The sequence below is a fragment of the Pyrus communis genome, chromosome 4 (assembly GCF_963583255.1).
Source record: "Pyrus communis chromosome 4, drPyrComm1.1, whole genome shotgun sequence".
NCBI classification, from domain to species: Eukaryota; Viridiplantae; Streptophyta; class Magnoliopsida; order Rosales; family Rosaceae; genus Pyrus; species Pyrus communis.
This window is the reverse complement of record NC_084806.1, coordinates 22106953-22122946: the sequence shown is the minus strand read 5'-3', so window position 1 is coordinate 22122946 and position 15994 is coordinate 22106953. Positions and strand designations below refer to the sequence as shown.

Here is a 15994-nt window from a genome sequence, read left to right as displayed (position 1 = left end):
CAACTCTTTTTCATACTTTTCACGCCTTTTTTTTTTCTTTTTCTTTTTCTTTTCATTCATGCCGTGCCTATGGCACACAAATTCTCACACAAGAACACTTTGAAAACAACTCTTTTTGGGTTTTTAAAACAAATTTTTCAAATTTTTATGTGATTTTCGGATTTTTACTTCAAAACACACCAAAACTGCTTAAAAACACTTAAAAACAGCAAGGAACAAGTCTATAAGTAAAGGGTGATAAAATCCCATTAATTTGCATCAAAAACACTTAGTTACCCCCACACACTTAAATCAAACATTGTCCTCAATGTTTCAAGCATAAAATCACACAAAACACAAAGAAACACACAAACAGCAAGTAAAACAACTAAATAGGCAGATTCGAAATAAACAACAAAGTGAAGGGTTTAGGAACGCAAATCTGGAATTGGAGTGATTCCTTGAGCTTCCTTTGTTGAATTGCATGGGTTGCCTCCCAAGTAGCGCTTTCTTTAACGTCTTGCAGCCGGACGAAGACACGTTCATGCTCCTTAAGAGCCCACGGCATGGAGTGGGATCTCCTCCACGACATGCTCCACAAAGTTCTCATAGTATGGCTTCAATCTATGTCCGTTCACCTTGAACTCGTGGCCACTTTTTAAGCTTTGGACTTGGACTGCACCATGAGGAAAAACATTAGTAACAACAAGAGGTCCAATCCATTTAGAACGTAACTTACCAGGGAATAACCGAAGTCTTGAATCAAAAAGCAACACTTTCTGCCCCTTGGAGAACGTTTTGGTACGAAGCATCTTATCATGATAAGCCTTCGTCTTGTCCTTGTAGATGCGAGCATTCTCGTAAGCCTCGTTCCTAATCTCCTCAAGTTCATCTAATTGGAGCTTCCTATGAACTCCAGCAGCGTCTATGTCCAAATTGAAGGTTTTCACAGCCCAATGTGCCTTGTGCTCTAACTCAACGGGCAAATGACATGGCTTACCATATATAAGCCGAAAAGGTGACATGCCAAGGGGAGTTTTGTAAGCCGTACGATAGGCCCACAATGCATCGTCCAAGCGCAAACTCCAATCTCTTCTTGAGGGTCCCACGGTTTTCTCTAGGACTTGTTTGATCTCCCTATTTGAAACCTCCGCTTGCCCATTGGTTTGAGGGTGATAAGGTTTGGAAACCTTATGAGTAACGTTGTACTTCTTGAGCAAAGCTTCAATGGTGCGGTTACGAAAGTGAGAACCCCCATCACTAATTAAAACTCGTGGCATCCCAAACCTAGCAAAAATATTAGATTTCACAAAATCTGCAACAACCTTAGAATCGTTAGTACGGGTGGCTTTGGCTTCCACCCATTTGGAAACATAATCGACAGCTAGCAAGATATAAGTGAAACCAAAAGATGGAGGGAAGGGGCCCATGAAATCAATACCCCAAACATCAAAAATTTCCACAAAGGAGAGAGATTGTTGCGGCATTTGGTCCTTAGGCCCTATGTTACCTGTTCTTTGACACTTATCGCATGTTACACAAAACATTTTAGCATCTTTAAAGAGATTAGGCCAATAAAATCCAGATTGTAACACCTTTAGGGCTGTCCTTTGGGTGCCAAAATGTCCCCCACATGCATAAGTATGGCAGAATGTAAGAATGGAATTAAATTCAGATTCGGGCACACATCTACGCACAATCTGATCTGGGCAGAATTTCCATAAATATGGATCATCCCAAACATAAAAACGTGCATCATGAACAAGTTTATCACGTTGGAACTTGTTTAGGGTACTAGGAACTTGCTTAGACACCAAGAAATTGACCAAATCGGCATACCAAGGGGTTCTTACCTCAATGGACAGAAGTTGCTCATCCGGAAACGTTTCTAAAATGGGGGTGGACTCTTCCTCACGCACCATTCTACTTAGGTGGTCAGCCACCACGTTTTCACACCCTTTCTTGTCTCGGATTTCAAGATCGAACTCTTGAAGTAGGAGTATCCAACGAATGAGTCTTGGCTTAGCCTCCTTTTTGGTGAGAAGATACTTCAAGGCTGCATGGTCAGTGAAAACAATTACTTTAGTACCAAGAAGATATGATCTAAACTTATCTAAAGCAAATACAACCGCCAAAAGTTCTTTTTCGGTTGTAGAATAATTCAATTGAGCATCATTTAAAGTGCGTGAAGCATAATAAATAACATGTGGCTGTTTATTTTTCCTTTGACCCAAAACAGCCCCAAGTGCATAATCCGATGCATCACACATCAATTCAAAGGGAATGGACCAATCCGGGGGAGTTATGATGGGTGCCGTGGTGAGTAAGTCTTTTAGATGCTTGAATGCCTTCTCACACGCCTCGTTGAACTCAAAAGACACATCCTTTTGGAGTAGGCGGCATAGGGGTTGTGCAATCTTGGAAAAGTCCTTGATAAATCGTCGATAGAATCCTACATGGCCAAGAAAAGAACGGACCTCTCTAACCGACGTAGGAGAGGGTAAGTGACGTACAAGATCTATTTTAGACTTATCAACTTCAATTCCTTTTTCAGAGATGATATGACCCAAAACTATACCTTGTTTAACCATAAAATGACATTTTTCCCAATTCAAAACAAGGTTAGTTTCCATGCATCTTTTCAAGATTAAAGTGAGATTATGCAAACAAGCATCAAATGAGTCTCCAAACACACTAAAATCGTCCATAAATACTTCAATTATCTTTTCAACATAATCAGAGAAGATACTTACCATGCATCGTTGGAAAGTGGCCGGTGCATTGCATAAACCAAATGGCATACGACGATATGCAAAAGTACCAAATGGACAAATAAAGGTGGTCTTTTCTTGATCATCCGGCGTTATGACAATTTGATTATAACCCGAATAACCATCAAGAAAGCAATAAAAAGAATGACCGGCTAACCTTTCAAGCATTTGATCAATGAATGGCAAAGGGAAGTGATCTTTCCTTGTTGCGGCATTTAGCTTTCTATAGTCAATGCACACCCTCCAACCGGTTTGAATGCGTGTAGGCACAAGTTCATCTTCTTCATTCTTCACCACAGTCACTCCGGATTTCTTTGGCACAACTTGAACCGGTGAAACCCAACGGCTATCCGAGATAGGATAGATCACCCCACAATCTAGAAGCTTGATAATCTCCTTTTTCACAACTTCCATCATTGGAGGGTTGAGCCGGCGTTGAGCCTCTCTGGTTGGTTTAGCCCCCTCCTCTAAAAGTATGCGATGCATGCAAGTTGTAGGACTAATACCCTTTATGTCGGCCAAGGTCCATCCTATGGCCGTCTTGTGCTCTTTCAACACCCGAATCAATTTCTCCTCCTCCATTGCTGTGAGGGATAAGGAAACTATGACAGGCAACGTCTCATTGTCTCCCAAATAGACATACTTCAAATGATCCGGTAATGGTTTAAGCTCAAGAATGGGTGCCTGAATCACTGAAGGTAACAACTTGTTAGTCAAAACAGGAATTGGACTAGGTTTTGGAGGCTTACCAAAGTGTTGTGGCAATGACTCAAGTGCAGCAACCATCTCGGCCTCATCTTCACTTCTAGGCACGGCAAAACCAGATTTTTGCCCAATTCCTTGTGCAATTGTTGTTTCAAGTGTATCCCTCTCCAAAGAATCGAGAAATTCCTGCGCCAAATCATCAATTATATCAATAGAAAAGCAAGAATGATCGTCCTTAGGAAATTTAATACTTTCAGAAAGATTGAAATCAATGACTTCCCCATCAAATTCCATCGTTAAAGTTCCTTTAAACACATCTATCTTGGTGCGGGCTGTTTTCATGAAGGGCCTCCCTAATAGAATCGGTAATGGGGTGGAATGGGGTGAATCCTCCATGTCAAGCACGTAGAAATCCGCTGGAAAAATCAAGTTATCAACCTGTACCAAAACATCTTCCAAAACACCCTTTGGATATGCATTAGAACGATCGGCTAATTGAATTATCACACCATCATTTTTAAGCTCACCTAAGTTCATAGATGCATAAATAGAGTATGGCATAACATTAATCGAAGCCCCTAAGTCTAACATGCATTGTTCAAACTTAGTATTACCAATAACGCACGGAATTGTAAAACTACCCGGATCTTTGCATTTAGGGGGTAATTTCCTTTGTAACACAGCAGAGACATTTTCACTTACCTGGACCACCTCCTTGTTTGAAATCCTCTTCCTCGTTGTGCAAAGCTCTTTTAAGAACTTGGCATACTTAGGGACTTGCTTGATTGCATCAAGGAGCGGAATGTTAACTTGAACTTTCCTAAAGGTTTCCAAAATGTCCTTTTCACTCTCCTCCTTCTTTGATTGCCTAAACCTGCTAGGAAAGGGCACGTTTAGTGGAATAGAACTTGACAAAGTCGAATTTGGACTTACCTTAGGCATATTGGACGGTTTTGGCACAATAGGGGGCTGCGGCAAAGATTCTTTCACCCTTTCCGTGGCCTTTATTCCTTGTTCCTCCTCTTCTTGCAGCAACACGTCCTCTTCTTGACTTGTTTTGGACGTGCTTGGGGTGGTTTCGACCTCCTTACCACTTCTCAACATGATTGCCTTGGCAGATTCGAATCCTCCCCTTGGATTGACAATGGTTGAGCTAGGGAGCTTGCCTTTGTCTCGGAATTGTCCTACAAATTCCGCAATCTGCCCAATTTGTTTCTCCAAGTGATCCACCCTTTTGTCTTGGTTTTGCATGGCTTTGGTTTGATCCTCTTGCCCCTGAGACAAATTGGTAAGTAATTTAAGAAGTGTTTCATTTCCCAACGACGTACCTTGATTGTTTTGGGCAGGTTGTGCTTGGTTTGGATTGGGGCCGAATGGCTTGGTGTAGAACCCCGGGGGTTGTTGTCTAAAGCCTCCTTGTTGTTGAGGTTGTTGAGGTTCCCTCCACTTGAAGTTTGGATGGTCTCTCCAACCAGGATTGTATGTGTTGGAATATGGATCATTCCTTGGTTGATTGTGGCTCGGAAATCCAATGGCATTTGCACTCTCCCATCCCCCATTCTCAATCAATTGAGGGCATTTTTCCGAAGGGTGTCCTTGGATAGAACATACACCACATACAATCGGTCCTTGTATCTTCATTCCTTCGGCCATCTGAGACACAATAGAAGTAAGATTAGCTATCTGAGATTGAATATCGGATTGAGAACTTACCTCATTCAAGTGTTGCCGTGGGGGGTCCCTTTGCCCAAGTCCTTCATATTGTTGTGCATTTAGAGCACGGTTTGCAATTAGGGTCTTGGCCGACATAGGAGTTTTGTCCACCAATGCACCTCCCGCCGAAGCATCGAGCATTTGCCTTTCAATGGGAAGAAGGCCCTCATAGAAATATTGAAGGAGAAGCTCCTCCTTCATTTGATGTTGAGGACATGATGCAACAAGGGCTTTAAAACGCTCGTAGTATGCCGGAAAAGATTCTCCTTGACTTTGTTGGATTCCGCTAATTTTCTTCCTCAAGAGAATGACTCTTGAAGTAGGGAAGAACTTCTCCAAGAACGCTCTCTTCATGCTCTCCCAAGAAGTAACGGTCCCAGGTGCCAATTCATAAAGCCAATCCTTAGCTTTTTCCACAAGAGAGAATGGAAAAGCTTTCATCATTAGAATGTTCCCATCGACATTTATGGGTGTCATGCTCGAACAAACAACCTCGAACTCCTTGAGATGCTTGTTGGGATCTTCCATGGAAAGCCCATGGTATTTCGGAATGTGGTGCAACAAGCTTGACTTCAACTCGAATTCATCGGTCTTGCCTTGGGCAGCCGCGGGGTATTGAATGCATAATGGTGCGGCATTGGCCAACCCCGAGGCCGAAAGCTCTTTAATGGTCCGATTGTCCGCTGCCATAACTTCTTCTTCCACACTTTCAAACTCAGATTCGGCCTCTGAACTTGAACTAGGTTCACTAGGTTCGGGATGCCTCCTCTTTCTTCTCAAATCACGTTCAAAATCGTCGTTAAAGTCCAAGATATGTGCATGCACAGTTTGAGAACTCCGCGTCATGCACTAGTACCTAAACCAAGAAAACAAAACAAAATAAGAAAACTAGGTAAATTACACTAAAAACATACGGCAAAAACACAAGGGATTAGCAATTTTGCTAATCCCCGGCAACGGCGCCAAAATTTGATGCGAAAATAGTTAAACACACAAATTAAACCCTATGGATGACAATTGTAGTAAATGAGCAAATAGGGATCGTTCTAGACCGGGGATTAACTAGGGATGCTAATCAATGTGAAATTGACTCAAAAACGTAAGAACACAATATAAAACACTTACTAGACTCAAAGAATGCAAAACTAAACTTTAAAACACTAAGACAAACCAAAAGACTCAAAACAACACAAACACACTCAAATCTGCCTAAAAACCACTTTCTGGGCAGATTTGAGCACAAACACAAATTTGGACGAAATTAAGTAATAACTTGACTCAAGAAAGTAAAAACACAATATAAAACACTATACTAGACTCAAAGAATGCAAAACTAAACTTTAAAACATTAAAACAAACCAAAAGACTCAAACATCACCCAAAACACTCAAAACTGCCTTAAAATCACTTTCTGGGCAGTTTTGAGCAGTTTGGTGAATTTGGACGAAATTGGGAAATAAAATGAATCAAAACACTTAAAAGCACAAACTAAATTGATTTCTAACTAAATTGGACATTAAAGTAAAGGGGGATTTAGATTTATACGAAAATTGAAATAACAAAACAAGTTAATAAACGAAACAGATTGTAAAACGAATTTGAGAAACAAGATGATGGATGGATTAGTTAGAGGTCCATTCTCCACACATGACACATTTATATATGAATCGATTCTCCAATTGTTTTTCATTAACTATGATGCTCAACACCCCAAGTTAACCGTGATGCACTAATTAACTCTCAAATTTTCCTTAAGTTATTGAATTGGATGATGCATGCGACAATTCAAATCATTCTCCAATGGTTCTCAACATGAATGCATAGAAGAGATACAATGAGAGATCATTATGCTCTATGAAAATTATAAGTGTTAACGAGGCAATTGTAACTATGAATGCATGATACTTTTGCCAAGAATTCAATTAACGCGGTTGTGACTAGCAACCTTCACTACTCATGTTTATAAACTTGTGACGATTAGGTGAAACTCGTTTATAAACTAGCATCGAGTTTATGCATGAAGACTAAGTATGCATCCCTAATCAACATACAAAAACAAGTCTTTAATAAACATGATAATTGAATTGCAATCACAAATTAACAAATCACAATTGGAAGAAATCAATTCATATTTCAAACATATCCATGGCTTCAAACTTTCCCCTAACTAATTAGGGGTTTAGCCACTCATGATTACAACAAACTTAAAGAGTAATAACAAAGTAAACATTGAAAACAAGAATCGAAGTACACCTAAAAATTCCAACAACTCAATCTTGAATTGTATGAACGTTTAGGCCTCTTCTCCTCTAGTTGCTGCGGCACAAGGGGTTTTGGTGAGTTTTGGGGGTTATGGATGATGTAGAAGGATGTGTTTAGGGTAGGGATGGATGTAGGGGAAGGTAAGGAGTGTTTTTGGGCAGAAAATATGAAGAATGGTGAAGTATGGTAGTGCTAGAGAGAGGGGAGGAATTTCTGGCGTGAATGAATGTGTATGAGAGATGGTTTTCTGAAATGGAAGAGTGTGTGTTTTGTGGCTGCAATGCATGCTTATTTATAGGTGAAATGGGGGGAACATGATGACTAGGAATTAGGTGGAAAGCTGAAATGGTGATGGGAGATGCATGTGGCAGAAATGCATGTGATTAAAGGGTGGGAATGCATGTGTTTTGACAGAAAATAAAAGGGAATGTTGGAAATCTGGAATGGGAACCCACGGCATGGTTGTTTTCTGGTGGTGAATGGGTTTATGTTTGAATGGTGCATGTGGGTTGATTATTTAAAGGGAGTGCATGTGGAATAAAGGTTGGAATGAACATGAAATGCACGGTTTTGAGAGATGATTATGGATGCATGTGTTGAATGATTATGGGTGTATGTGGGTGGAAATGCATGTGGGAATGCATGTGATTTGGCTGAAATGAAAGGTAGTGGGAAGTGCATGTAAGCCACGGCAAGGAATGCTTTTTCTGAATGAATGAAGGCAGGTTATGTGGAAGGGCTTGAACAAAGGTAGAAGCATGGCACAAAGGTGAATGGGTGATGTGTGAATGTGGTTGAATGATTAAAGTGTAAATGATTAATGAATGGTTCTTTGTTGATGGTGGAAATCTGAAGTGATTAAGTGGAATGTGCATGTGGCTGTAATGATGGTGTTTTGCACGGCAATGATGGAGAAAGAATGTGTGGATGTATGGTTGTGTTGGTGATGAATGTGAACTCTTTGTTCTTCATTTTCATTCCTTTGGTCTTCAATTTCGTCCATCTACTTGGCTTTAAGCATATGCAATCCATTCCAATCTCTAATTTGCTCCAAAAGGCTCCGAAAGGCATCCTTTTGCATCCTTAGCCATATGAACCTATAAACACACGAAAATGACTTTAAACACTAAATTAAGTAAGAAAACACAACATAAATGCATAAGAACTAGCTAACAAAGGCGCATAAATATGCTTCTATCAAATTCCCCCACACTTAGCTTTTGCTAGTCCTCGAGCAAAACAAAGAAACAAAACATAACCTAAACCTTCCAACGTTCACCTCAGGGATTTCCAATGGTACATGACAAGTTAAAAATCATCATCCCCACAGATTTGAGTCATCTTTACAATTGAAAACATACTTAATCATAGTCACCACTTACTAGTTCACAATTAATCGATTAAAAGAATGTTTTGAATGTAGTAACATGCCTTAGAGAATTTGCTCAATCCTTACAAGATATGCACTCAATTTTCACTCAGATTTTCTAACTACACACCCTATACTAGTTATATGTGAGAAGATTGATGTAAATATGAAAACGAATGCTCACATATACGTATAACAAAGAACGCAATTTATGGAGTTAATAAGCATGTTTAGAAATGATCTCATGAATGGAATGCTACTACTTAGATGCGAGAACTAATGACCATATGCTCATACCAAATTCAAACTCCACAAATTGAAACACATAACACTCAAGAATGAAGTCAAGGGTTGTAACGGGGCTTGGGGTAGTGGTTAACAAAGAAAAGATAAGGAGAACAAGCGTTCTTCAAGTAATAGTAAGCAAAGTAGTGTACTTAAGACTTAGAATTCATTTAGATTGCAGAAATTAACTTTAAAACACAAGGGGAAGACTTAGACAACTCCTTAGGGCCGAATTCATTGTTTTGGACCCTTACTTCAACAAACAATACTTTGGAATTCTTTTTCACAACTTTTCAACTCTTTTTCATACTTTTCACGCCTTTTTTTTTTCTTTTTCTTTTTCTTTTCATTCATGCCGTGCCTATGGCACACAAATTCTCACACAAGAACACTTTGAAAACAACTCTTTTTGGGTTTTTAAAACAAATTTTTCAAATTTTTATGTGATTTTCGGATTTTTACTTCAAAACACACCAAAACTGCTTAAAAACAGCAAGGAACAAGTCTATAAGTAAAGGGTGATAAAATCCCATTAATTTGCATCAAAAACACTTAGTTACCCCCACACACTTAAATCAAACATTGTCCTCAATGTTTCAAGCATAAAATCACACAAAACACAAAGAAACACACAAACAGCAAGTAAAACAACTAAATAGGCAGATTCGAAATAAACAACAAAGTGAAGGGTTTAGGAACGCAAATCTGGAATTGGAGTGATTCCTTGAGCTTCCTTTGTTGAATTGCATGGGTTGCCTCCCAAGTAGCGCTTTCTTTAACGTCTTGCAGCCGGACGAAGACACGTTCATGCTCCTTAAGAGCCCACGGCATGGAGTGGGATCTCCTCCACGACATGCTCCACAAAGTTCTCATAGTATGGCTTCAATCTATGTCCGTTCACCTTGAACTCGTGGCCACTTTTTAAGCTTTGGACTTGGACTGCACCATGAGGAAAAACATTAGTAACAACAAGAGGTCCAATCCATTTAGAACGTAACTTACCAGGGAATAACCGAAGTCTTGAATCAAAAAGCAACACTTTCTGCCCCTTGGAGAACGTTTTGGTACGAAGCATCTTATCATGATAAGCCTTCGTCTTGTCCTTGTAGATGCGAGCATTCTCGTAAGCCTCGTTCCTAATCTCCTCAAGTTCATCTAATTGGAGCTTCCTATGAACTCCAGCAGCGTCTATGTCCAAATTGAAGGTTTTCACAGCCCAATGTGCCTTGTGCTCTAACTCAACGGGCAAATGACATGGCTTACCATATATAAGCCGAAAAGGTGACATGCCAAGGGGAGTTTTGTAAGCCGTACGATAGGCCCACAATGCATCGTCCAAGCGCAAACTCCAATCTCTTCTTGAGGGTCCCACGGTTTTCTCTAGGACTTGTTTGATCTCCCTATTTGAAACCTCCGCTTGCCCATTGGTTTGAGGGTGATAAGGTTTGGAAACCTTATGAGTAACGTTGTACTTCTTGAGCAAAGCTTCAATGGTGCGGTTACGAAAGTGAGAACCCCCATCACTAATTAAAACTCGTGGCATCCCAAACCTAGCAAAAATATTAGATTTCACAAAATCTGCAACAACCTTAGAATCGTTAGTACGGGTGGCTTTGGCTTCCACCCATTTGGAAACATAATCGACAGCTAGCAAGATATAAGTGAAACCAAAAGATGGAGGGAAGGGGCCCATGAAATCAATACCCCAAACATCAAAAATTTCCACAAAGGAGAGAGATTGTTGCGGCATTTGGTCCTTAGGCCCTATGTTACCTGTTCTTTGACACTTATCGCATGTTACACAAAACATTTTAGCATCTTTAAAGAGAATGGTGCATGTGGGTTGATTATTTAAAGGGAGTGCATGTGGAATAAAGGTTGGAATGAACATGAAATGCACGGTTTTGAGAGATGATTATGGATGCATGTGTTGAATGATTATGGGTGTATGTGGGTGGAAATGCATGTGGGAATGCATGTGATTTGGCTGAAATGAAAGGTAGTGGGAAGTGCATGTAAGCCACGGCAAGGAATGCTTTTTCTGAATGAATGAAGGCAGGTTATGTGGAAGGGCTTGAACAAAGGTAGAAGCATGGCACAAAGGTGAATGGGTGATGTGTGAATGTGGTTGAATGATTAAAGTGTAAATGATTAATGAATGGTTCTTTGTTGATGGTGGAAATCTGAAGTGATTAAGTGGAATGTGCATGTGGCTGTAATGATGGTGTTTTGCACGGCAATGATGGAGAAAGAATGTGTGGATGTATGGTTGTGTTGGTGATGAATGTGAACTCTTTGTTCTTCATTTTCATTCCTTTGGTCTTCAATTTCGTCCATCTACTTGGCTTTAAGCATATGCAATCCATTCCAATCTCTAATTTGCTCCAAAAGGCTCCGAAAGGCATCCTTTTGCATCCTTAGCCATATGAACCTATAAACACACGAAAATGACTTTAAACACTAAATTAAGTAAGAAAACACAACATAAATGCATAAGAACTAGCTAACAAAGGCGCATAAATATGCTTCTATCAATGCACACAACGACGTATAATCTGATCGGGACAAAATTTCCATAAGTATGGATCATCCCACACGTAAAACCGTGCATCATGCCTAAGTTTGTCACGTTGGTGCCTATTGAACTCACTTGGAATACGTTTTGACACCAAAAAATTAACTATATCAGCATACCACGGTGTACTAACCTTTATGGACAGCAATTGTTCATCGGGGAATGTCTCTGCAATGGGTAGGGACTCCTCATTATGCACCATGCGGCTTAGGTGGTCAGCCACCACATTCTCCACGCCCTTCTTATCCCGAATCTCAATGTCAAACTCTTGTAGGAGCAATAGCCATCGAATTAGTCTAGGCTTGGCCTCTTTTTTTGTAAGCAAATACTTGAGAGCTGCATGATCAGTAAAAATAATAACTTTAGTCCCAAGTAAATATGACCGAAACTTATCTAATGCAAATACCACAGCAAGTTTTCAGTTGTTGAGTAATTTAATTGAGCATCATTTAATGTTCTAGAAGCATAATAAATAACATGAGGTTGTTTGTCCTTTCGCTGCCCCAAAACAGCACCAATCGCATAGTCCGAAGCATCGCACATCAACTCGAATGGAAGGCTCCAATCTGGAGGTGTGATAATGGGAGCCGACGTGAGAGCCTCCTTGAGGTGCTTGAATGCCGTGGAACATGCATCATCAAACTCAAACGCCACCTCTTTTTGCAGCAATCGACATAGTGGCTGTGCAATCTTCGAGAAATCCTTTATGAACCGCCTATAAAAACCTGCGTGACCAAGAAACGAACGAACCTCTCTAACCGAAGTTGGAGCGGGTAAGTGACGAACAAGGTCTACCTTAGATTTATCTACTTCAATGCCTTTTTCAGAAATAATATGTCCTAAAACAATACCTTGTTTAACCATGAAGTGACATTTTTCCCAATTAAGCACAAGATTTGTTTCAACACAACGGTTCAAAATCAAACTAAGATTACTTAAACAACCATCAAATGAATTACCAAACACACTGAAATCATCCATAAAAACCTCAATAATTTTCTCAACATAATCTGAAAATATGCTCATCATGCATCTTTGAAATGTAGCAGGTGCGTTACATAACCCAAATGGCATGCGACGATAAGCAAATGTACCAAATGGGCATGTAAAAGTAGTCTTTTCTTGATCATCCGGGGCAATAACAATTTGATTATAACCAGAATATCCATCAAGAAAACAATAAAATGAATGACCCGCTAACCTTTCCAACATTTGATCTAGGAACGGCAATGGGAAGTGGTCCTTCCTCGTGGTGGCATTTATCTTCCTATAATCAGTGCATACGCGCCAACCGGTTTGGACTCGAGTGGGCACTAGCTCATTCTCTGCGTTCTCCACAACCGTCACTCCAGATTTCTTCGGCACGCATTGGATAGGCGAAACCCACTTACTATCCGAGATAGGATAGATAACTCCACAATCTAACAGCTTGATTATCTCCTTCTTCACAACTTCCATCATCGGAGGGTTAAGACGGCGTTGAGCCTCTCTAGTTGGTTTGGCCCCCTCCTCAAGAAATATATGATGCATGCATGTGGTGGGACTAATACCTTTGATATCGGCCAATGTCCAACCTAGGGCAGATTTGAATTCCTTCAAAACACGCACTAGTTTCTCCTCTTCTTGTGCCGTGAGTGATGAAGAAATGATGGCCGGTAATGTCTCCTTTTCTCCCAAGAAAATGTACTTCAAATGACCCGGTAATGGTTTGAGATCAAGGGTAGGTGCCTGAACTATAGATGGAAGCAATTTGTTAGTCGAAATGGGAATGGACTCACGGTTAATATACTTACCATCAAGCTTAGGTGAGGACTCAAGGGCAGCCACAACTTCAAGTAATTCCTCACTAGGGGGCACGGCATGGGATGACTCTTGTATGCCGTGGGCATGCATGCACTCTTCCTCATTTGTTTTGAGTTCCATGCCTCGTGTAATGACTTTTTCAAGCGCATCGTCATTCAAATCGTCGAGATATCCCTGCGCCAAAGAGTCAATTATATCAATAGAAAAGCATGAATGGTCCTCACTAGGGTATTTAATGGAATCAGAAAGATTAAAATTAACAACTTCCCCATCGAATTCCATGGACAAAGTTCCACTATACACGTCAATCTTCGTCCGGGCCGTCTTCATGAATGGCCTTCCAAGTAGAATGGGCAGCAAAGGAGCATGGTCCGATTCATCCATTTCGAGGACATAGAAATCCGCCGGGAAGACCAAATGATTAACCTGCACAAGAACATCTTCCAAAACTCCCTTTGGATAGGCGTTAGATCTATCGGCCAATTGTATTATTACCTCATCATTTTTCAATGCTCCTAAGTTTATAGATGCATAAATGGAATATGGCATAACATTTATAGAAGCACCTAAATCAAGCATGGCAGATTCAAATCTAGTATTCCCAATGACACAAGGAATGGTAAAGCTACCTGGATCCTTGCATTTGGGAGGTAGTTAGCGTTGCAAGATGGCGGACACATTTTCACCTACCTTTACCACTTCCATAGTCGACATCCTCTTCCTAGTGGTACACAACTCCTTCAAGAACTTAGCATACCTCAGAACTTGCTTGATTGCATCTAACAAAGGTATGTTGACTTGAACTTTGCGAAACGTCTCGAGAATGTCCTTTTCCGCTTCCTCTTTTTTTGTTTGCTTAAATCTACTAGGAAAAGGAACATTCAAAGGAAAAGCATTAGTAGGAACTGAACTTGACACGTTTTTACCTTTATGGGGTGAATTGGACGGTTTAGGATCACTTGGAACTTGCGGCACATTTGGTTCCACCTTGGCCGTGAGTGGCCTTTGCTCCTCCTCTTCAATTCTCAACTCGTCCTCCTCGTTGGAACGTGATTTGGATGGTTTGAGGTCAGATCCGACTTGCTTTCCACTTCGCAAATGCATAGCTTTTGCAGATTCGAATCCACCTTTCGGATTGACCACCGTTGAGCTAGGCAACCTTCCTTGCTCACGAAATTGCCCCATAAACTCGGCAATCTGTCCCACTTGCTTCTCCAAGTTGTCCACCCTCTTGTCTTGGATTTGCCTCTCTTTGTTTTGAGTTTGGACTTCCTGCGTCAAAGTAGTAAGTAATTGAAAAATCTTATCATTATCACTTGAATTACCTACATTGCTTTGGGCAGGTTGTGCTTGGGCTTGTGGTGGTGCCAATGGTTTTTGATAGAAACCCGGGGGTTGTTGCCTAAATCCGCTTTGTTGTTGACCTTGTTGGGGGTCTCGCCATTTGAAATTCGGATGATCACGCCAACCGGGATTGTAAGTATTAGAGAACGGATCACCACGTGATTGGTATTGGTTGCCATATCCCACGGCATTGAGTGTCTCCCACCCTCCATTCTCGATTAATTGTGGGCACTTGTCCGTAGGGTGTCCTTGCATGGAGCATACGCCACAAGAAGCTACGGTTTTAACTTTTGGACCTTCCACCACCTGAGAAATCAACGTAGTAAGGTTAGCCATTTGATTTTGAAGTTCGGTTATGGCACTTACCTCATTGACTTGGTGTTGCCGTGGGGTACTCCTCTGTCCAACGCCTTCGTATTGTTGAGCGTTCAATGCTCGGTTAGCGATCAAGACCTTGGCATCCCTGGGCGTCTTGTCCACCAATGCTCCCCCCGCCGAAGCATCAAGCATTTGACGTTCTAGAGGTAGGAGACCCTCGTAGAAATATTGCAAAAGCAACTCCTCCTTCATCTGATGCTGTGGACAAGAAGCAACAAGTGATTTAAATCGTTCATAATACGTAGGAAAAGACTCACCTTCTTCTTGCTGGATTCCGCTTATCTTTTTGCGTAGGAGGATGATGCGAGAAGTTGGAAAGAACTTCTCCAAATATGCTCTCTTCATACTCTCCCAAGAAGTGACAGTGCCGGGAGCTAACTCATATAACCAATCTTTGGCTTTATCCATCAAAGAGAATGGAAAAGCCTTCATCTTCAAGATATTTCCGCCAACAGTGACGGGAGTCATACTAGAGCAAACTACTTCAAATTCTTTCAAATGTTTGTTAGGATCTTCCATGGACAAGCCATGGTATTTAGGAATATGATGAAGCAAACTTGACTTTAATTCAAACTCATCCGTCTTACCTTGGGCAGCCGTGGGGTATTGAATGCACAAGGGTGCGGCATTACCCAATCCCGAAGTTGCAAGCTCCTTGAGTGTACGGTTGTCCACCGCCATGCCTTGGACTTCTTCAAATATCCCTGCCGTGGCTTCCTCCTCCTCTTCTTCAAATTCAGAGACGGACTCGGAACTTGCACTTGATTCACTAGGTTCCGGGTTCTTCCTCATATCGTCGTCAAAGTCTAA

At 40.9% G+C, this 15994-nt stretch overlaps 1 protein-coding gene across 1 annotated transcript in view; it reads right to left on the bottom strand.

The window, feature by feature from the left end:
* The window catches only part of LOC137732838 (uncharacterized), a 31535-nt gene extending 15832 nt beyond the window's left edge, over positions 1-15703 (bottom strand). The window contains exons 1-3 of the mRNA XM_068472098.1: positions 15260-15703; positions 13453-13636; positions 11793-11995 (exon numbers count right to left, since the gene is read on the bottom strand). Coding sequence (XP_068328199.1) covers positions 11793-11995; positions 13453-13636; positions 15260-15703 — 831 coding nt within the window. The remainder of the gene's footprint in view (positions 1-11792; positions 11996-13452; positions 13637-15259) is intronic.
* Between the last annotated feature and the right edge of the window lie 291 nt (positions 15704-15994).